At 39.5% G+C, this 23284-nt stretch overlaps 1 protein-coding gene across 2 annotated transcripts in view; it reads left to right on the top strand.

The window, feature by feature from the left end:
* The window catches only part of LOC149229136 (uncharacterized), a 144285-nt gene that overhangs the window by 29102 nt on the left and 91899 nt on the right, over nucleotides 1-23284 (top strand). Inside the window, exons 2-3 of one of the 2 annotated variants that reach the window (XM_089378493.1) lie at nucleotides 10798-11337; nucleotides 12842-13381. In XM_089378493.1, coding sequence (XP_089234619.1) covers nucleotides 10798-11337; nucleotides 12842-13381 — 1080 coding nt within the window. The remainder of the gene's footprint in view (nucleotides 1-10797; nucleotides 11338-12841; nucleotides 13382-23284) is intronic. The other variant, XM_089378494.1, reaches the window with a different exon arrangement.

Raw genomic sequence — 23284 nt, 5'->3', positions numbered from 1 at the left:
GAATGTAACAGTCATGTAGTAGTTGAAGAGTCATGATGGTAGGTGAAGAGTCACAAAGGGGGAATGTCAAGGGTCACCCCACCCTTTGCTATTTATAGAACCTCATAAGTTAGTTTAAAGGCTTTTGGGAGCCAAGCTTCCTATAGGTGTATCTTAGAGAAAGCTTGGAGTGTATTGTAACGAGCCTTGGCTTCTCCACAGTGCAAAGCTAGTATATCTCTTTGGAGGAGCAGGCGGCAGTGACTGTAACGTTCCGTTGTCGGGACTAGTAGTTGGACATGGTTGTGTGTATGATTGGAACTTTCACTTTCTTAATATAACAGAGCCAACATGTTTCATGCATATGTTGTTATTGTATTTTAGCTATCTTGGTTACTCTAATGATATATGTAGTTGTTTGCTTACACATGTATGTATGGACTCTTTCTATATATGTATGTATGAATCTTATTGAGATGTGCTGTTGGTTTAACCATCACTTTGGATTGTTGGCTAACCTGCTTTCTTTGCTCATGTGTTCCCTTTCAAGCTGCGTGTTTCCACAGGTTTCTAAGGGGCGCACTCATTCCCCATTCCGTGTGTTAGAACCCTTCATGTACCTTCCTTGGCTTGCTATGCTGGTCACACCCTTGCTACCAACAAGGACATTCTACTTACCTCTACACACAACCCCGATCAAGGCAATACCGTACAACCCACTGCTGGGACTCTTACACCAAACGGTCCGAAGTCTAGTTGGGACTTCTTATCGGGGAGATCCCTTGACATGTTGGCGGGTCCAACACCGTCAACAAAACTCTAGGTCCTTCTTTAGGGCTTTGGATATGGTAGGCTGCTCCTACACAAAGAATTGTGCCCTTGTTCATTAAAGTACCTCTAGTTAGCCTTTGATTCATATCTCCTTGAGCCAACTAGATTAGAATATCCTTCAGGTGAAAACTAGGAAGCCTCCTGTGTGGTTTAATTCCACTAAAGAGTAGGAGGAGGATCACTGAGGTGACAGTGGTAATCCACATCATTATTACAACAAGGTCTAGCCTTTGCCTTGTGAGAGACCGATTTTGAGGCGACATGGACAAAAGTTAATGCTCAAATATAACCTTGGTCCCCCTTTGATTAGTCACTGGTAGATTAAAACACCATGAACATGTGTGGCAATTAGGGGTGCACTCCAAATAAGTGTTGTACCATGTAAATAAAAGATGTTTTGCCTAGCAAAACCCCACCATCGTAACGACAAAACATACAACCCAATATGAGGCACACCATCGCCAAGGGATTATACATCAAAAGTCATCATCCAACCTTCAGAAAAAGGTTAGATCACCATTAAATCATATGTAGTACCCTTCCCTCTAACTCATACTCACAAATTAACACATCCATGAGGGTACTAGCATCATTAAACACATTCACTCTAGGTGATATCTAGCAAATGTTACATCATTAAGCTATATCACCTAGGAGAATCCCACAAAGGCAACATGAATCATTCTACCAAAGCAGCATCATAAGAGGGGGACATAACAATGTTCTAACCCATCCAATCATCAAGTGTGTTCTCCATCATGCATCCAACACGTGGATCACATAGAACACCCCCTTCTATTGACACTACATCATACATCAACACACCAAGTCACTAGGAAACATCAACTTCGTGAAACATCTACCTCCTGACCCCATCATTTAACCCCTTGGGGTTCTGGAACCATCATCCATATCCAAGATAAGTGTATATAGCAAACCACACCGTAATGAGATAGTATGCTCTATAACCATCCATAGGTAACAAGGCAAGCACATGTGAGAACACAACCAAGCAGGAAGTTCAATCATCCAACCAAGGAAAAGTAAGACTTGCCCAAGCCAAAGATCTCCAAAAAACCAGCAGCAAATCTCCATCATTGTGATGAAAATTACAAAATGGAACCTCATACAATATGAGGTGTAACACAACTGACACCCCTTTTGGCTCAGGAAATACCTCCTTGGACACAGCACTAGTTCCCCTAGCTGCTTCCTTTGCTCACCTATCAAATGTTGATTTGCTTGTTCCTCCTTTTTCCTTTCTATCTAAATGTTGATTTGCTTGTTCCTCCTTTTTCCTTTCTGCCTTGACATTAACAGTACAAGCCTTTTGCTGGCATCGATCAGTTGTTTGCCTGGATGGATGAAGCCAAACATATATTTCCTTATCCCAGGTAAGATTTAATGATAACTGAGGATCCGCCATCACTGTCTCACATACATCGAGAGGAACCACATCACATACTATTTCATCAATGAATTGAGCAGACTTTTTCTGTTCTTCCATTTCTATTGCCGGTTCTCCATAACTCTCCAAACCCAGGAATTCATTTGCTCATGTCTTCAATGTTTATCTTCTTTGTGCAAGCTCTAAGGCTATATACCTTGAACAAGGTAGATTTTTGTTGAATGCAATGTTGAACAGCTCCAATGTATTTGGTAACCTTTTATAGACTGTTTCTGTTTTTTCATTTCTGTTGCTGGTTCTCTTTAACGCTCTCCAAGCCCAGCAATTCATTTGCTCATGTCTTCATTCTATATCGCCTTTGTGCAAGCTCCACCAAGGCTCTAAACCTCAAACAAGGCAGATTTTCGTTGAATGTAATGGTTAAGACCTCCAATAAATTTGGTAACCATGCTGAGTTTGTCTTCCTGAAATGCTCTGTAGAATAGCTTGCTTTTGGAACTTGGTAGTGTAATCTTGTACAAACTGTTGTTGAGATTCTACAAACATTTTGCACATATGTGTATCCTTGACAACTGAAGGCAGATTTTTGTTTAATGTAATGGTGAAGACCTCCAATGTATTTGTTAACCGTGCTGAGTTTGTTTTCCTGAAATGCTCAGTAGGATAGCTTGCTTTTGGAACTCGGTAGTGTAATCTTGTACAAATTGCTGTTGAGATTCTACAAACCTTTTGCACATCCGTGTATCCTCGACAACTGAAGGCAGATTTTTGTTGAATGTAATGGTGAAGACCTCCAATGTATTTGATAACCATGCTGAGTTTGTCTTCCTGAAATGCTCAGTAGGATAGCTTGCTTTTGGAACTTGGTAGTATAATCTTGTAAGACCTGATTCTGACTCTTCCAGATCTGCATTTGATCCATTCACATCAGTCGTTGGTTCCAAGATGGTGGTTACCAAGCTAGAAACCATCTACTGCAATGCTTCGATATTGGCTTCCATTTGAGTGAATCTTGCCTCAAAAAATTCATTTTCCATCTTCTATCTTCCTGATTCTCCTTCGTTCCAACACTTCCTGGGGCTTCTCTCCTTTTAACAGGTATACTGTGTAGTTTTGACTGTCCACTGCCATGATTAAATGGTGCTCTGATAGTAAAATAATGTCTTTTGGACATCTGCTAATGTCACTTGCAACAAAGAAACCAAAACTGCTCGCAGATGCTCAGAAACACATGCCAATACGATTACAACAAAGAACTAAGGTTATATAAAGACGCCTAGAAACAGTTCCCAACATTTGTTTACAGGCATCCTGATTTATGCTTGTCAAAGCAATAAGAAAACAGGATATATCAGTAGACTAACAAGAAGATTCATTACAGAGGAATGAAAACTTTCTCAAGGAAAAATATTGTTTTATTCCATGGACTAATGATGGTAAAGAGCATAGTCAAATATCATTACACTCTGCATTGTGTTTTGTCTGTCTGGGTCTGTGTCCTGTGGTGGCTGCAGTTTTCCTAGTTCCATGTCTTTGTTTTCCCAGCGAACTAAGAGAGGCTTAAAAACAAGAAAAGCTAAACTAAAAAAAAAAAAAACTTTTCAAAACTGTCTTTTCTGCAACTCTTGCCAATGTGGCTCTAATACACAGATGGATTGAAGTGAGGTGGCAGAGTTATCCAATGCCCTACCATTTTCACTAAAATCCCCATGTGCTGAGGATTGTCTTCAAATCCTCGTTGTTAAAACACTTGTAGGACGATATTTTATGAGTGTGTCAAGTTTTCCTTAGTTAAATTTTTGTGTTTGGTCTAGCAGTTTGACATCATGCTCGGTTCATAAGTGTCTAGACAACAGTGATTGAAATTTATAAGAAGCCAGTGTGCACTGTGGACCTCACAACCATAGTAGGTCTGTGGGTGCCTAATAAACATGGAGTATTGTTTCAGCCCTGAGCTTGACCAGTGCAAAATGAAAATCCATGACCACTGGTTTAATTATTGTGGAGTCAACAAAGGGACTCATTCCCTAGGATATATCTGTTTTGTTGAGAAATCGGGAGGCTTGCAACTTAAGTTAGATTTCTCTTTCTTTGATAAATGGTTGCGAAATTTGTTGGCTTCTTATTAATTTAATTATGTTCTTCTTCATCAAACAATTATCAAATGTAAAAACATGAAGATCAGATCAAAGTGAGATATCCAAGACTGATGACCAGCCTTCTCTATGCCAAGTCAAACCCTCCTGCACAACAAATCCATCAACAGCAATAGACCAATAACAAATCTTCAACAAGAGATAAGATAAGGCTTAAATTCTGCAAACCCTTCATCCATTTCAGGCTTCGGCCACCTTCTTCTGCGAAATTTCAGAACAAATCAAGACAATTATGTGTATCCAAATGAGCTCAAATCATCTTCTATTTACCCTGTCCAAAGGGGTGCAACTAAACATGTCTTCTGGGGCAGGGCCAATGTGGCATCTAGAGGGGTTTTTGACTCAAAATACATATTTAAAAATTCTTTTTCCTTTTTCTTTACAATAGGTCCAAATAGGACTTTGACTCTTTGACTAATCAAATCCTAGAAGCATGAAGAACATGCTTAACTAATGAAATAATAATTTCTTGAGCATGAAACTCTCATGCTTGAAAAATATTTTTTTTCTTTTTGCTTTTTACATAAAATATACAATGACATAAGTAAAAAGATAACTATGAAGGTCGAACCTAGTTACATTTTCTGACACTCCCTCTTGTTGAAAAGTGTAACTAAGTTTGGTCTTCATAATGACACGTGCAATTGTGATTTTATGTAATTGATGTAAAGAAGAAAATAAAATTATTTTTGTAGTACTTGAATCATGGGTTTCATGATCAAGGAATTTTATTTTAGTTAAGGTTCCCATTGTGAACCTTTAGGTTTTGTCATCAAGTCATAAAATTCAAATTGAGTCAATGTCATGTATGAAGGACCCTTCTTGGGTATGTTACATTTTGTATGAGTCATTAAATGAATAAGAAGGCCCTCCAAGACCAAGCAAAAGTACCTCCTACAAGTCGGCTTCAAGAAGGAATAATGAAACCTCTCAAAAGGACATGTCGGCCTAGGTCCCTATCAAGTCGGTTTATATGCATGGGCAAACAACTATAAATAGGCAACAAAGCCTCATTTCAAAAGCAAGAGAAATTCAGTCTGAAACAGGAAGTGCAAAGATCACTTGGGAAGGAACCTAATCATCAACGAAGAGAGAAAGAAGAAGAGCAGGGTCATTAGCATCATTTTTGGATCTGTTTTGGGCCACTTTGATATCACACGTGCAAAGAAGAAACCGAGAGGAATTGCAGTCCTCTTGGGTAACCGAATTTCAAGAGGGTCAAGTCAAAGGAGAAGCTGAGATAAGCTAGAAGTAGACTCTATCCCAAGCGAAGGAATCAAAGGCATTTTCTAGAAGCTGACACTTTTCAAGAAGTGGAAACTAGGGTTTTTCAATTAGGGTCGAAGATTGCAGACCTAAATCAAGGAGCCGAAATTCTGAAAGGTAGCCGAGAAGAAGGGAGAAGTAGAGGTTTGACTGTTGTCGACTCAAGCAAGAAGAATCTCATCAAGGAGGCTTTGTGTCTTGGTCTTGGAATGGCAAATAGGTCAAGGGTCTTGGTCTTGGTATTCGTCAATTGAAGTCTCTATAAGAAGAAGAATTTGTTTGGGTTTTACTCTCAATTGGGAGAGGTTTTGGCCCTGGCTGATAGCCTACGTTGCGTGTCTCTTATCTCTTTATGGTTTATGCATTGGTAACTATTTGATGAAGAAGAACACTATAATAACACAAGTAAAAGAAGATCCTAATCTAAGAAGTAAAAGGATGCACAAGTAGTTATCATTAATAGAGAAATCACCTAATATTGATGCCTAGATTTCTCAACATGATATCAGAGCTAAGGTGACAAAGTCAAGGAAGACCATCTTATCAAGGGACACTCACAGATCAAATCTCGAGGAAGGAATCAAAGCAGATCTAGAAGTCAAGATCTATAAAGAAGAAGTCTACACTAGAAAGAAGTCTTGGAATCCTCAAGTCATCTCAAGAGACCTCAAGGACCTTACTAGAGTTGAAGGACCTTTACATCAAGTTCCTTTCTAGAGAAGCAAGACCAAGATCGTTGTCAGCAAGATTCTAATTCAATCTCCCTATCGTTGAAGCAAGGTCCTTACCATTGAAGACATCATCAAGGAGTCATCATTGATCTTTATCATCAAAGACATCACCATCAAAGGATCCAAAGAGATCTCCCTCTGTGTGGGATCAAGGATCATTCTTGAAGAAAACTCTCTTCATCAAGGAGAAGCTTTCTATTCTCTATGTCATCATCAACATCAAGAAAGCAACAAGAAGAAGGAGCATCCTATCAAGTAAGTATATTTATGTCCACATCTGAATCTGTTAAAATGTCTTTTTGCAAGGAAAGCAACAAATTGGTTGGGGCTTCAAACTATCTTGCATGGAAGAAAAGGACAGATCTGAATCTCATTGAAAATGAGGTTATGGAACATGTCAAAGGATCTATCACCAAACCAACAAAGGAAGATGCTCAAGCACTTGCAAATTATATGAAAGGGGAAGTTAGGGATTAAAGGATTCTCATAGAATCCATCAAGGATCCCCTCATTCCATATGTATCAAAACTCGAAACTTCAAAAGAAATCTATGACAAACTGGTAGAGTTGTATTCCGTAAGCATTGTTGGAGAAGTCATGTCTGATAGAGAAATGACTATAGTTGTACTAAACGCACTACCAGAGGACTGGGGTAACTTTACTTCAAGTATCTATGGGAAGAAAGATGCTACTCCATTCCATGATCTATGGTCACTATGCAAGATTGAAGAATCTAGACTAAAGGCCAAATTTGATGTAGGATCAGGGGAGCAAAATCAAGCTTATGCTACTATGACAAGAAGAAAGGGAAAAATTGGAAAGTCTGGTTCTCAGAAAAAGAAAAGGAACATGGCTAAGATTCAACGCTATGGATGTCAAGAATATGGGCATTACAAAAGAGATTGTCCTAATGATCAAGAAGGACAATAACAAAAGAGGAAGAGAAGAAGCCCATATTATCGAAGAAGTGGAGGAAGATGAAAAGAAGAAATCCAAGAAAGAGGAAGTAAGAGATCTCTACTATGACTGAGATAGTCTTCCTCACCTAAGTTCTTTTCAAATTCCTAGTCTTAAGTCTTCTGTTGTAAGATATGGCTATCATGATTCACTAAGAAAAATGATGAGATGTATCATGGCATCATAGAAGCATTGAAAGCAAGAGCTCATGACATCATCATAGAGAAGCATGAAAGATGGTTGAAATTGAAGTCCATTGCAGTCACCCATGGAAGGATATAGCTCTTGAAAACCTCATCAGCAACATAGGTGGTACTTATGGGAAAAGAAAGAAAGGGTCATCTAGTACAAGGCTCATCATATATTTGTCAAAAGGAAACATCTGCTGGATGAGGATACTCAAGATCCTCTATTGGAATATTTGTCGGAAGATGCACCAATTAAAAGGAAGCAAGGATTTCATCAAGAATTCCACCTTGTGGAATTCATGGGATGATGGTATGATGACAAAAAAGGTGACGCTGATCATGGGATTGAAGTTCCTTCAATCAAGGAAGCTGCTGAAGGAAGTCTGGATGATCTAAAAGGAAATTGAGGTATGTATGCTTACATTTGATATTGTAGAGTCATGTCATATGGTTTCAGGTAAACATGGATAAATGCTCTATCTCGAGAGCATGATCAAAAGAAAGGATCTCCTCCTTTGAAAAGAAGTAGGAAGGCATGGGTCACATTATCTAGATGAAAATCAACATGTCATATGAGGTCGCTGACAGTGATTGAAGGAAACTCCGATTAAAAGTTCCTGGGAAGAAAAATGTGTGAAGAAAGGAAGGAAGGAAGAGATCGTGAGATATGCAACCATTGAAAAGGTAATCAACATCTGATATCCTACTTAGATATCCTTTCCATCGGTAGGCATGAATAATTTTCCTTCAATCTTCGATTTGGAGTGCGTACCATAACTTGTCAAATGTTGTCAAGTCATTCATTACTGTTGGAATACTGACTTGTTGTCATCCTTAAAAGACTTGATGCAAATCCTTGTAGCGAGCAACGAGCTACTAAAAACCAAGCCATTGTAATGCCATTCTCCGTTGAGCCATAGAGAAATAATAACGAGTTTCCAAAGAAATCCTAGATCATATCATCTCAAGTCGACTTCATAGAATTGCTTTACTAAAGCCATGCAACAAGGTGACTGTGAAATGACCATTCCGCTGAGCCTTGTAGTAATAAATGCATGACGAGTTATACAATATGGGTTATTGCAAGCCATAATAATAAATGATACAAGCTACTGTGTGATGTATAGAGCATAGAGTGTATAGGCGAGAGGATGAGAGTCATAGGACTCTTATGTGAGTTACAAGAACATTGCGAGCCACCTCTCTGCAAATTCAAACTTCAAAGTATATAATGCGACCCATTGTCAACAAATGTGTCCCATTAAACCACCGTGATAAATCAACGAGCTATATGCGAGTTCCATTTATCGCTGATGCCACAGATCATAGAATGAGATCCCTGTGTATGCGATGGTACTATCACTGTAAATCAAAGCCTCAATACAAAGATCGAACCATAACAATGCTATTGTGTTGTTATTGCATATTAAAGGTATAAGCGAGATCTTATATGAGTGTGAGTATTCACAAAGATCGAGCCACAACTGAGTCATACGGGTCACTGTAACGAGTCACTGGAATGTATCAAGCGAGCCATGATTCAGTTATAGAAATATGTATACGAGTGAGCCACTATGGGTTATTTCAGATCCAACTGTGATACGAAGCCACTGTAAATTTAATCAAGCTACAAAGATGAGATCTAATGCAATGGCCATTATAAAAGTAATCCGAGCCTCTGTCATATTAATGTCTATGCCCATACTCCAATTGCAAGGAATAAGAATGTATACGAGCCACATCGTAATGCTTGCCACCACGGAAAATATTGCGAGCCTTAAGAAATGCGACCCACTGTTCAGTTAATCACCGAACCACTTCAGAACATGATAATAGTTAGTCAAGTCATAATATATACGATCTTTTGCTATTGAGAAGAGGGTTCTGAACCATCGTTACAAGCCATTAAATATTGCGAGTCAAAGTTGCTAGCCACACAAGAATAGAGTAAGAATAAACTCAATCTATATATGAGCCAAGCCATTACAGAAGAACAATTGAACCACAAAAATAGACCTTCGCATCAAAACTGAGATCAGGGTTTATATCATAGAGGTAGTTTGATTTATATGCCCACAATCTTCGTCCACTCCACAATGATTCATCAATATTAGCCACATAAATTCGTCCTGTAAAACCATAGAGAGAGATATCCTTAAAGGACTTCGATCCAAAAGCCAACCGAATGTGATCTTCAGGCCTCCAACTTCAAACCACCTTAGCTCTAAAACCATGTTGAGAAATCGGGAGGCTTGCAACTTAAGTTAGATTTCTCTTTCTTTGATAACTGCTTGTGAAATTTATTGGCTTCTTATTAATTTAATTATGTTCTTCTTCATCAAACAATTATCAAATATAAAAACATGGAGATCACAGTACACAAAAAACACAAGATAAAGGCTCCAAGCCAGGGAAAAACCCCTCCAATGGTAAAACCCAGAAAAATTCTCTTCTTATATTATGAGATCAAAATGAGATATCCAAGACCGATGACCAACCTTCTAGATGCCAAGTCAAACCCTCCTCCAGCACAACAATTCCATCAATAGTAAGAGACCAACAACAAATCTTCAACAAGAGATAAGTTAAGGCAAAATTTGCACAAACCCTTCATCCATTTCAGACTTCAGCCCACTTTTTCTTCTGCAAAATTTCAGAACAAATCAAGCGAATAGTGTGTATCCAAATGATCTCAAATCATCCTCTATTTATACTGTCCAGAAGGGTGCGAATAGACATGTCTTTTGGGGCAGGGCCGACTTGGCATCTAGAGGGGTTTTTGACCCAAAATACATATTTAAAAAACGTTTTTCCTTTTTCTTTACAATAGGTCCAAATAGGACTTTGATGCTTTGACTCATCAAATGCTGGAAGCATGAAGAACATGCTTAACTAATGAAACCCATGCTTGTAAAATACATTTTTTCTTTTTCTTCTTTTTGCTTTTTACATAAAATATACAATGACATAAGTATAAAGATAATTATGAAGACCAAACCTAGTTACATTTTCTAACATGTTGAACCACCAGGGACCTTCAAATCATCCCTGGTATAGACTGATGCATAGACTTTCCGTTTTGTATTATTATAGTGTGCGTGTTTTAACTTTTGGGTATTGGATTTTGTCTTTTGGGAAGTTTGTAATTTGGTGTTCTAGTGGCAGGTTGCATGCAAACATCCTTCTAAGCAGGTTCTTTATGACCACTTTTGGTGCTTTTTCCATTTGTATGCTAGTGTTTTGCATACTGAAGTTTTTCTCTTTCATGTATATTTGCTCAGTTCAAACACAGCTTAGTGTTACATCATCGAACTCCAACATAGAAGTGAAGAAAGAGCATAGAGAAGATGTCATGCCAATTGCGCTGGCAAATAGTGAGATGAATGATGGAACATTACAGCAGCTTCATGATGGGTCTTCGTCTTCTCAGTCTGGCATGGGAAGTGTTCCAGCGAATGACCAAAAGGAGGATAAAAGATTACAACAACCACAAGACAGGTCATATTCTTCTGTCTCTAGCATGGTGAGCATGCTGGAAAACAGTAAAAAGACAGACAAAACATTACTAAAACCACAGGATGGGCCAGAAGCTCCTCAGTCTCTTCCCATCTCGAGGGTTCAACGAATTGTGCCTTCTGATGGAATCTCAACATCTGAAACTTCAAGAAGTAATGCTAGTTCAAGGTCTGAAATTTCACAAAATGGAACAGGCAAGGAACAAGGACATGATATTGCTGTAAGTGTGCTAGAAAGGAGGCAATGGAATGAAGAAACAAGCAAGCAATCAGATAGTAGATCATCACCTTCACAGCTTATGTCAGGTACATGAATAATGTTACCCTGTGCTTGGAATATCCTCTGAATATTGATTCATTTTTTTAATGATACTTTTGCAACAATAATTCACGACAGCATTTGTCATATGAAGTGTTGTAAGAAAAATATATCTTACTCAATGACATCTTGTCATCATAAATTGTGCTAGATATATGTATTTTGGAGACTTACAAGTTAGTAGTAATAACTAAATTTTATCAACAAGTACCTAACCCCATTTCACTGTGGAATCAGCAGCAAACAACAAATTACAGTTAACCAAGTCATGCCATATTAGCTGGAGCCAATTGAATAGACTGTAGTGGGTTATCTGTTTTCCTGTGCTAAGTTGGTTTTCATGTTGAATTGTTTTGGTGTTGTAAGTATTCCATGAGTTTTTTAAGTTCCTTTCAGTTATTTCCTTGATTAGAATTTGAACAACTGGACAGTATTTTAAGAGACTGAAATTCTAATCTAACAGCCTGCCTACCTTCAAACATAGTTTGAATAGTTTACAAGCAATCCATGCTAATTTTTTGTGTGTTATCTCTACTATGACTAAACAACACTCAATCCATTTTTATGTTTCCAAGTTTCACTTCCACCAACCATAGTTACTGTATCGTTCATCACTTGCTGATCCTGCAACATTGTGGGGATTCTCATATCTGTTATAGCCAGTGCACATGTTCATTTCTAGACTTGTGCACTTAAACTAATGAAGAATTTTGTCACAAGAACTTAGAATCACCAATATATGCAACCTTGCTTGAGCGGAGAGAGTGGATATTATCTTGATGGTGACAACTGGATTTTTCTTGAAGTTTTAACCTGGGTTAGGTGCTTGCATTCTTTCCTCTAGAATTTCTTCTTGTGGGGTGGCCCCAGCATATTGATGTTTTCTAATGTCCCCGTCCCCATAGGAAGCTTATGACGGAGTCCGTTAGCCTAAAGTGGTTCCCGTAGGCTAAAGCGGTGAAATAATTAATAAGGGGACTTAAATTTGCCTAAGGAGACTTTATTAAAGAAGGAGAAAGGATGATATTTCCTAGGCAAGTTGGATGTCACTTTAACTTTATAAAGTGGAGTATCATAAAGTGACTTTATAAAAGTGAATTTAATAAAAGGAAAGAAAAATAATAATAATAAAGAGAGAAAAGGGAAAGTGAAGATGAAAAGTCAAAAGGGAAGGCGAAGATGAAAAGACAATCCTAAACTCGTTAAAGAAGAGAATTGAGGAGACTCTCATTCATTTGTGCATTGTGTGAGTTTGAAGAGAGAGAGCTCTTGGAGAGAGTTGGAAGAGGAAGCTGAGGGCTTTGGGGCCTTAGCTTCCATAGCAGGCTTCGGTGTTGCAATGAGACCCCCTAGTCTGGACGGGAGAGTGATGTCACTCAGATTTCACCGTACAGTTTCAATGGTTCTTTATGACCACTTTTGCTGTTTTTTCCATTTGTATACTGGTGTTTTGCATACTGAAGTTTTTCTCTTTTATGTATATTTGCTCAGTTCAAACACAGCTTGGTGTTACATCATCGAACTCCAACATAGAAGCAAAGAAAGAGCATAAAGAAGATGTCATGCCAATTACGCTGGCAAATAGTGAGATGAATGATGGAACATTACAGCAGTTTCATGATGGGTCTTCTTCTTCTCAGTCTGGCATGGTAAGTGTTCCAGCGAATGACCAAAAGGAGGATAAAAGATTACAGCAACCACAAGACAGGTCATATTCTTCTGTCTCTAGCATGGTGAGCATGCTGGAAAACAGTAAAAAGATGGACAAAACATTACTAAAACCACAGGATGAGTCAGCAGCTCCTCAGTCTCTTCCCATCTCGAGGGTTCAACGAATTGTGCCTTCTGATGGAATCTCATCATCTGAAACTTCAAGAAGTAATGTTAGTTCAAGGTCTGAAATTTCACAAAATGGAACAGGCAAGGAACAAGTACATGATAATGCTGTAAGTGTGCTAGAAAGGAGGCAATGGAATGAAGAAACAAGCAAGCAATCAGATAGTAGATCATCACCTTCACAGCTTCTGTCAGGTACATGAATAATGTTACCCTGTGCTTGGAATGTCCTCTGAATATTGATTCATTTTTTTAATAATACTTTTGCAACAATAATTCACCACAGCATTTGTCATATGAAATGTTGTAAGAAAAATATATCTTACTCAATGACATCATGTGTCATAAATTGTACCAGATATATGTATTTTGGAGAATTACAAGTTAGTAGTAATCACTAAATTTTTATCAACAAGTACCTAACCCCATTTCACTGTGGAATCAGCAGCAAACAACACATTACAGTTAACGAAGTCATGTCATATTAGCTGGAGCCAATTGAATAGACTGTAGTGGGTTTTCTGTTTTCCTATGTTAAGTTGGTTTTCATGTTGAATTGTTTTGGTGTTGTAAGTATTCCATGAGTTTTTAAAGTTCCTTTCAGTTATATCCTTGATTAGAATTTGAACAACTGGACAGTATTTTACGAGACTGAAATTCTAATCTAACAGCCTGCCTACCTCCAAACATAGTTTGAATACTTTACAAGCAATCCATGCTAATTTTTTGTTTGTTATCTCTACTATGACTAAACAACACTCAATCCATTTTATGTTTCCAAGTTTCACTTCCACCAGCCATAGTTACTCTATCGTTCATCACTTGCTGATCCTGCAACATTGTGGGGATTCCCATATCTGTTATAGCCAGTGCACATGTTCATTTCTAGACTCGTACCCTTCAACTAATGAAGAATTTTGTCACAAGAACTTAGAATCACCAATATGTGCAACCTTGCTTGAGCGGAGAGAGTGGATATTATCTTGATGGTGACAACTGGAATTTTCTTGAAATTTTAACCTGAGTTAGGTGCTTGCATTCTTTCCTCTAGAATTTCTTCTTGTGGGGTGGCCCTGGCATATTGATGTTTTCTAATGTCCCCGTCCCCATAGGAAGCTTATGACAGAGTCTGCTAACCTAAAGTGGTTCCTGTAGGCTAAAGCGGTGAAATAATTAATAAGGGGACTTAAATTTGCCTAAGGATACTTTATTGAAGAAGGAGAAAGGATGATATTTCCTAGGCAAGTTGGATGTCACTTTAACTTTATAAAGTGGAGTATCATAAAGTGACTTTATAAAAGTGAATTTAATAAAAAGAAAATAATAATAATAATAATAAAGAGAGAAAAGGGAAAGTGAAGATGAAAAGACAAAAGGGAAGGCGAATATGAAAAGACAATCCTAAACTCATTAAAGAAGAGAATTGAGGAGACTCTAATTCATTTGTGCATTGTGTGAGTTTGAAGAGAGAGAGCTCTTGGAGAGAGTTGGAAGAGGAAGCTGAGGGCTTTGGGGCCCTAGCTGCCATAGTAGATTTCGGTGTTGCAGCTAGTGTTTTAAAAACCGGCCAGTTTGATCCAGTAACAGGTCAAACTGGCAAGAAAACCCGGTTTGACCCTTCATTTCGCCCAAAAAAAGGAAAAACCTGTCCTAACCGTCAAACCGGTTTAGGACATAAACATCCGGTTTGTGGTCAAATCGGCCGGTTAGATGCCAAGGTCGTGAAGGACCCATGCAATGCGGTTTTCCAAGTTTGTAGGGTGTCTTGGAGGGAAAATAAGGGTTCTTTCCCTCCAAAAACACCCTCTCCAAGCCTTTAAAAAGAGTTCAACCCCCTCATTTGCCTCACACATCTCATTTGGAGTTTTTGTGAGTTTGATTGGGAGCTTGGAGAGTGTTGAGTTTTTGCTGGAGTAGTGGAACAACATAGAGTTTAAGCTAAGTAGTAGTCATCATGCCTCCAAAAGCCAAGGATATTGCATGGGCTCATTGTGATATGATTGATGGCAAAATGATCTGCAAATATTGCCAAAAATCTATTGGAGGGGGTATTAACAGGTTCAAGCAACACTTGGCTGGGATAAGAGGCCATGTAAAGCCATGTGAAGCAGCGAATGACTCAATAAGGCATATTAGGGCAGAATACCTTCAGAAGTTTGAGACTCAAGTCACTGAACCAATAGAGAAGTTTGTGCCTCAAGCAGTTGCAAATTTTGGGAGTCGAGACTCAACCAACTGAGTTTGATCATGATGACTCATGAGGAGTTTCAAGTGATAATGCTGATCACTATTATCATATATGTAGACTTGTAGTAGGCCAGTGGCCCCATAGTTTGTAGGCTTTGTTTTTGCACTATAGAGGCTATTTAGAGCCTGATTGCTTATGTATTTTGTTGATGATATGTATTGCACTCGGTGCCATTTTGATATATTCACCTTTACATGGTATATAAATGAGCAATCTTTGCATATTTTGTCTCTATTGGCTTGGAATCATGGTTTTAAATCTTAAAAATAATTATTTTCATTAAAAATTAATTAGTTAATGTATTTTTTTAAAAATCTGGTTCGTTTAGACCCGACCAGTCCTGATTCGACTGGTTCTGGTTCGAAACCCGGTTCATTGGGTGGAACGGTCCGGTCATCGGTTCCGGTTTTTAAAACATTGGTTGCAACGAGACCCCCTAGTCTGGACGGGTGAGTGATGTCACTCATATTTCACTGTAGAGCTTCAATGGAGAATGAATTTTTTGAGAAATATTGAGGTACTCAATCCTTATCAATTGTTTTCATATCCTTGTACTGTATTTCCCATCTCTTTGACAAGCTGGAGACTTTCATGGGAGAATGGAGTACCAAATATAAATTTGAGCCAATAAAAAAATAAGGTTGTTGTAGAAAGTTAATGTTCCTGCTCACTAGGACCCACGAGTTACCAAAAATCTGTGTACAGTACTGTGGGGCTAGCCAAGAATTTTCCTTACAAATATTAAGTATAGACCCTCACATGGTTGAGTGTGAAGAAGAAATAGGCGCGACTACCAATCTGCAGCAGCTTGAATTTTGGGAGGCATCACATGAGTTTCTAAGGGACAATTTCCCTTGAGTTAAAATGTTGAAAGTGTGGCTTCTCTGTGGGCTGAGAATTGGCATCATTCTTGTGGCTGAATTCTGTTAAATAAGGGCCAAGTTTCCCCCTGTTCACAGCTAGTTAAACACACTCCACAAGGTACCACATTTGGAGAGTTTTGCTGTGCTGATTTGGACGCTGTTCTAGAAGAGAGAAGGAACAAGTTTACTGCCTGCTGGTTGATTTACCCCTTGTGAGCTGAGTTTAGCAGAGTCAAGGGACATGTTTATTAACTTGCTGTAGCTGATACTGAGGTGCTGATATACGTTGAAGAGGTAGCCAAAAATCTGCCAGTAACTTACTCAAATCTGGTATCTCCAATGCTGAAGCGAACTGTGAGTTAATGCCATCATAGACAGTGCATATATATATCAGATTTTGTTTGTGTACTAGCTCTTCCCTTTATCTATCAAAATAGTTAAATGGCTACTAGCTGAAGAAATTTCAACCCCCACTCCGGTTATCACTTTTCCTTATCACTCCATGCATTTAGTTTTAAATCCAAGCATGATAAAAATTCTGAAATCTGGAAATGACAATATTTTCCGAAAACACAAATGTAGAGATTTCACAATTGCTGAAATTGCAAAAATAAAACAGCAAAATTATGACAGCCACACACAGAAAATAACACAGTGATTTTTGGTCAATGTGACCTTGGAAAAACCCCCTACGACTCTTGGGGAAAACCAGTTTGAGGGCTCTTCTTTATTTCTGAAAATGCTTTTATAGAGAAACTGAAATACACAGTGAAAATTCCAGCAACCACAAATTACAACTTATGTCGATTTCTGTGCTTGAACTCCGCCTTGAAAATCATGCCAATCAGCAAACAGCGAAAACATAAAATTTTCCAGCAATAAAACAGCTTTATGCTATATGGCCTGCCTCGAAAAACGTGCTCAGAACTTGTTGTACGGACCATACGGATTTCAACAGTACGATCTAGAAATTCGTGCCCTTGCTGCTGTCCCTCTTCCTCAATTTTCATGCTGTTCCCCTTCCTCGATATCTTTTCCTTTCTCCTGTTGTATGGTTTTGCCTTGGGATGCGTGCCAATAAATGTTGCTGCGCAGATTTGCCGAAATGTCTTCTTGTTGTTCTCTTTCACTTCCTCACTGCTAAGAAATTTTCTCCTTGCTGTCTCCTCTTTCTCTCGAATGCTCATAAAAGAATGAATGATCTTTTCCTCTTCTCTTATCCTTTTACTCTCTAAATGACCTCCTGGGTTACCCTAAGATCTAATGGCTGAGATTCATTTAGATCCAGGGATGAGAATAAATGTGCATTTAATTCTCACTTTTTATTTTTTAACTCACCCACTTAAATAAAGACCCACTGAGCCTTTTATTTCCATAATCACTTTTTCACTTTTTAATTCTTCATTGACTTTAATAAAGTCACTTTTAAATTAGAATGTAACTTTACCACTTATAAAGCCACTTTTAAATTATAATGTAACTTTACCACTTATAAAGTCACTTTTAAATTAAATTTGACTTTACCACTTATAAAGTCACTTTAGGAGAAAAGTACAAATAAATTTGGACACTTTTCCCTAGGCCAAAGATTAAAGCCTTAGGGAACCACTCGTCCTCTGGTACCCAAATTTTAACACTCCCTTTTACCAAGGAAAGTGTTCCTCACCACTCCCATCTTGTCTCTGAAGTAGACATGCTTGCCTCGTGGTAAGGCTTTGGTGAAAATGTCCTCTACTTGCTCATTTGTGGAAATGTACTCAAGCTTGACAGCTCCCTTTTGGACATAGTCTCTAATGAAGTGATACTTGATCTCAATATGCTTTGACCTATCATGACAAATTGGATTCTCCGTGAGTTTTATGCAACTCTAATTATCACATTAAATTACTGAAGGTCTCAATGCCTGACTAAATAGACAAAACAACATCTTGCGAAGCCATATGGCCTCACAACTAGCCAAACTAGCAGCGATATACTCTGCCTTAGCTGAGCTCAATGCAACTTGTTTCCAGCTGATCCACGACACAACTGCTGAACCCAACCCAAAACAACACCCGGAAGTACTCTTCCTATCTGAAGCACAACCTATCCAATCTGAATCCGTGTACCTTGCCAGTCTCACCCCATCACCCTGTCTATAATCCAGACCAAAATCCACAGTCCCCTGCAAGTAACGAAGAATGTGTTTCGCAGCGACCCAGTGCACTCTCCTGGGCTCACACATGAATTGACTCATAGTGTTAACTGCAAAACATATATCTGGTCGAGTGTTGACCAAATACATCAAACAACCAATCAGCTGTCTATATAGAGTAGGATCCACCAACTTGGAATCAGAAGCGTGAAGCTTCTTCCAGTTATTGATCATAGGTGTAGACATGGGTTTGTAGTCCTCCATGTGAAATCTGCTAAGAATATCCACAATGTACTTCCCTTGTCCCAGGAAGAAATGCCCCTCCTCTTGCCACACCTCCAATCCCATAAAATAATGCATCAAGTCGATATCCTTTATCTCAAACTCTGAAGCAAGATCTCTCTTACAGCCCTCAATGAGTCTCTTTGCACCAATGATGATCAAGTCATCAACATACAACACCAGAATGAGAGGCTCCTCACCCACCACAATGAAGTATAGGTTCGGATTAGCCTCACTATTTGTGAAACCCAATTGCTGCAAGTATGTATCAATCTTCGAGTACGAAGCTCTGGGAGCTTGCTTCAGGCCATAGAGTGCCTTTTTCAATCTGCATAAATGGGACTCCTTCCCATGTACCTCAAAGCCCTGTGGCTGCTCAATATAAACCTCCTCCTGAATGAAGCCATTGAGAAATGCAGTCTTCACATACATCGGTGGATCTTCCAACCCATCTCTGCTGCAATCGATATAATGGAGCGAATAGATGTATACCGAGCTACGGGAGTGAAGGTCTTCTCATAGTCAACTCCCTCTACCTGTGAGAACCCTCTCGCCACAAATCGAGCTTTGAACTTCTCGATGCTACCATCTGCAACATGCTTTATCTTGTAGAGCCATCAGGAAGTAACAACTGATTTACCTTCAGGCCTCGGCACTACCTCACAAACATCGTTCTTCATAATAGAAGAATACTCCTCCATCATGGCCTCTCTCCAGACCTGCTGGCTGGCTGCCTGCTCATAACTAGAAGACTCAGAGTCAACAATGCTTGTTACCAATGCCATGTAACTAGTTACTAAAGAACTGCTCAAGTGGTTTACTCTCTCTAACCTGTCTCTTTGGCCCAACAACTGATGTGGCCTCGCGCAAGGTATCTTGAAGCCACTTGGGCTTCCTCTTCCCTAAGCATACTTCTCCTGCTGGAGTGAAAGAATCCTCATCATCATCAGAAGCCTGAACTCTTGAAGGCCTGCCAACTGACCTCGTGCCTGAATCTATGCCTGTAGATGCTAAAGTACCGTGCGAACTGTCCATTAGTGGACTAACCTGTGAACTACTCTGCGGACTGCCCTGCGTGCTGCCCAAAGAACCACCCACCTGACTCTGAGAGCCGCTGCTCACTAATGGATCTGAAACTGTAATCGATGTACCTCCTGATCCTTGACCACTGGATCCCTATGACTGACTCAGTTGCTCCTGAGGGTTTGGTGACTCTGGATACTCTAACTCCGGTGACCTCCTGAAAGCTCTCCTCCTCGAACTTCACATCCCGCCTGAGAACCACTTTCCTCTACGCTGGAGTATAAATCCGATAAGCTTTTGAGGTCTCACTATAACCCATAAAGATGCCCTTGTCTGCAGTGGGCTCTAGCTTGGTCCTGTTCTCCTTGGGACATAGGAATATGTAAGGCACCCAAAGATACGAAAGTGCCCAACATTAGGCTTCTTCCCAGAAAAAGCCTCCTCCGGATTCACATTCCCCAAGGCACGATGTGGACTCTTGTTCTGCAAGTACACAATAGTGTTGCAGGCCTCTGCCCACAAAAATAATGGTAACCCCTGATCATGAAGCATGGCTTTGGCAGCCCTTGCAATGGATCTGTTCTTCCTCTCTGCAACCCCATTCTGCTGGGGGTTGTAAGGAACTGTGAACTCCCTTCTAATGTCTGCCTCAGCACAAAAATCAACAAACTCACCAAGGGTATACTCCCCTCCATTGTTCGACTTGAAGACCTTGATCTTCCTACCTATCTGGGTCTCCACAAGAGCTTTGAACTCTTAAAACCACTTGAAGACCTCACTCTTGGTCTTCAAGAAATAAATGCAGGTCTTTTTGGAGTGGTCATCAATGAATAAAACATAGTACTCATAGCCACTCAAGGATACATGAGACATCTGACCACTCACATCGGTATGAATCAAGTCAAGGATTCCGGTCGCCCTGCTGTCACTGCTGGGAAAAGGGGATCTGACAAACTTCCCCTTAGCACATCCTCTGCATACGTCAAGGTGATCAGAACTGAAATCTGGCACACCAGTGGTGATCTCCCGCAATGTACTCAAGGCCCCATGATACATGTGCCCCATCTTGCGGTGCCAAATCTCACACAACTCTGAACTGCTAGACCTGCTGTCGGTCCTGTCTCAGGTGCTGCTACTCAATGCCATCAGGCGCTAGAATGAGAACTTGTACACCTTGGCATGGCTTACACCAATCTCTCTAGCTGAAGAAGTTGGAGTTCCTCTAGTATATACAAGCACCTTCCCTCTCTTGAACAACACATCATACCCTCCGTCCTCAAGTACTGAGACGGATATCAGGTTCTTCTTCATTCTAGGCACATATAGAACATCTGAAACTTTCAAGGGAGGTTTGGGTCCCCTATCAAATGTCAATGTCCCCACACCGACTGCTCTAACAATGCTGTCATCACCAAGTACTACCTCCATATCAGTATCACCCTTTGAAAGATTTGAGAAGTACTCTCTGACTCTTGTCATGTGGCGGGAAGCGCCATTGTCAACATACCAAATGCTAGAAGATGCTCTGCTAGTAGCGGGGAATGCACACTCCCTTTGAGCCTGTATGGCAGGTGATCTTGCACTAGTGGCCTCACAAGCTATGAACCCAAACTCCCAATCAAAGCTCTCTATCTCTGTAGAAGTTGCCATGGGTTTGTCTTTCTCTTTCTTGTTCTTCTTCTTTGGACACACAACAACATAGTGTCCCAACTTTTGACAATTCCAACATTTGACTTTGGAATAGTCTTTCTCCTTGTTCTGCTGCTTGCCTTTACCTTTGCCTTTGCCTCCACTGTTGGAAGCTTGCTTCTTTGCTCTGCCCTTCTTGTCTCTTGCTAACAATGCCACATTGTCATCCTCCTCCACCTGTTTGGCTGCCCCAAGATGGTTCTTTCTGATCTCATTCTGAATGCAATCATCTCACAACCTCTCTCAATCGGGAAGGTTTTCCCGTGCAACAATGCCATCCACAAAATTCTCCCAAGTCTTGGGAAGACCATTCAAAGCAATCCTCACCAACTCAATGGGTGCAATGATCTCATCTATAGCTGCCAACTCATCTCTCACTGAAGTGATTTTTGTGAGGTATGTTGTAGCACTGTCAGTGTTAGCCATTTTAATGGCCTTCAGTTTCTCCTTTAGGACCATTTTTTTGTTTTCATTTGAGCTCTGGTAAACACTGATCAAGGCTGTCCACATCTCATGTGCATAAGTCTTTCCTCTCACATGAGGATTGACATGGTCTTTGATTCCTTCCAGAATTAATCTTTTTGCTTTAGCATTCTTTTTGTTAAACTCTGGCAACTGTACAGGGTCAGTAGGTACTACTATTGGGTTTTGTGTGGTATTTAACATAATGCCCCAGACTTCTGCTTCCTCAAAGATGCTCTGGATTTTCTCCTTCCATGCACTGTAGTTGTTCTGCCCATCCAACCTGTTTTCAACTCTCAAATCCAAAGACATGTTTCACTACCCAAACTGAAATTTTCAAATTTGTGGTAAAGTTTTCTGTGTAAAAATCAGCTTGCTGTAATATTCACTTTGCTGTCCCAAACTGCACTTTTCAACCAACCAAGCTATGATACCATGTGTTAACACCCAGGTTGTTCCCTATGACTCCCAAGGGAATACGGCCGGGGTAACCACTAACCAATCTTTGGATCACTGTTTCTAGCCAAACTGTGATCAGAGAGGGCTCTCTCTTTATGATTTGTAACTGTTTATGATAGGGTTTTAGGCTAGCTATTATGCACTGGTTTTGTTTATGTTTTGGTTGAAGAATATCCTTCAGATCTCTTGTGATGTGATTTTCAGAGAGTCAAATATCATTGGGCAATGGAGTCTGTAGCTGTAGGTGTCTAGAAACTTTGAGATGAACTGGTGAAACTTACAGGGCCATTTGGATGTTTCATAGAACAAATTTTGATTAATAACAGGAAACAGGTAAGACAAACAATGAAAGCATTCAAGAATTTTCACTCGTTGTTAACTGTTTCCACCAAGCTGGTTACGAGAAAAGACAGATGTCACAGGGGCAAACTTGAATCCCTGGGAATGTCTATCACAGAGAAAGATATAGATTCAAAGTGCAGCAACTAAGAATTACACTTCTGTTACTATATCTGAGGAAAACATAGATAATAGCTCAGTTTGAGTTCAGGGTGATCATAGATTAAGTCCTGAACTATTCTTCTACCTTGCTATTAAGTGTAAAATATCTGAAAGATAAAAGAGAACAAAAGACTCGAAAACATGTAATACAGAGATTTGAGAAGACTTATTGTTTTATGAAACAACTGGAATCCTGCAACATTCACCATTCATCACAACGCACCAAATACACCATGCTTTGGAAATTCCATTCTCCTTTTCTATTATTTCTCTCTGGGAATTTTTACAACAAACGAGAGCTCTTCAAAGGAAAATTACAACAACCCCTTTCAACTGCTGTGAAGGGTGAATATATACTTGCGGTGATTTACAAAATATCTGAGTTCTGAGTTATCTCAGATTTTACATTCTTACCAACCACTTAAGATATTATGACC

This window comes from Pinus tabuliformis, chromosome J (genome assembly GCF_031772625.1).
Source record: "Pinus tabuliformis cultivar Carrire ecotype Pingquan chromosome J, CPIR1, whole genome shotgun sequence".
Taxonomy (NCBI): domain Eukaryota; kingdom Viridiplantae; phylum Streptophyta; class Pinopsida; order Pinales; family Pinaceae; genus Pinus; species Pinus tabuliformis.
This window is presented reverse-complemented; position numbering and strand designations above follow the sequence as displayed.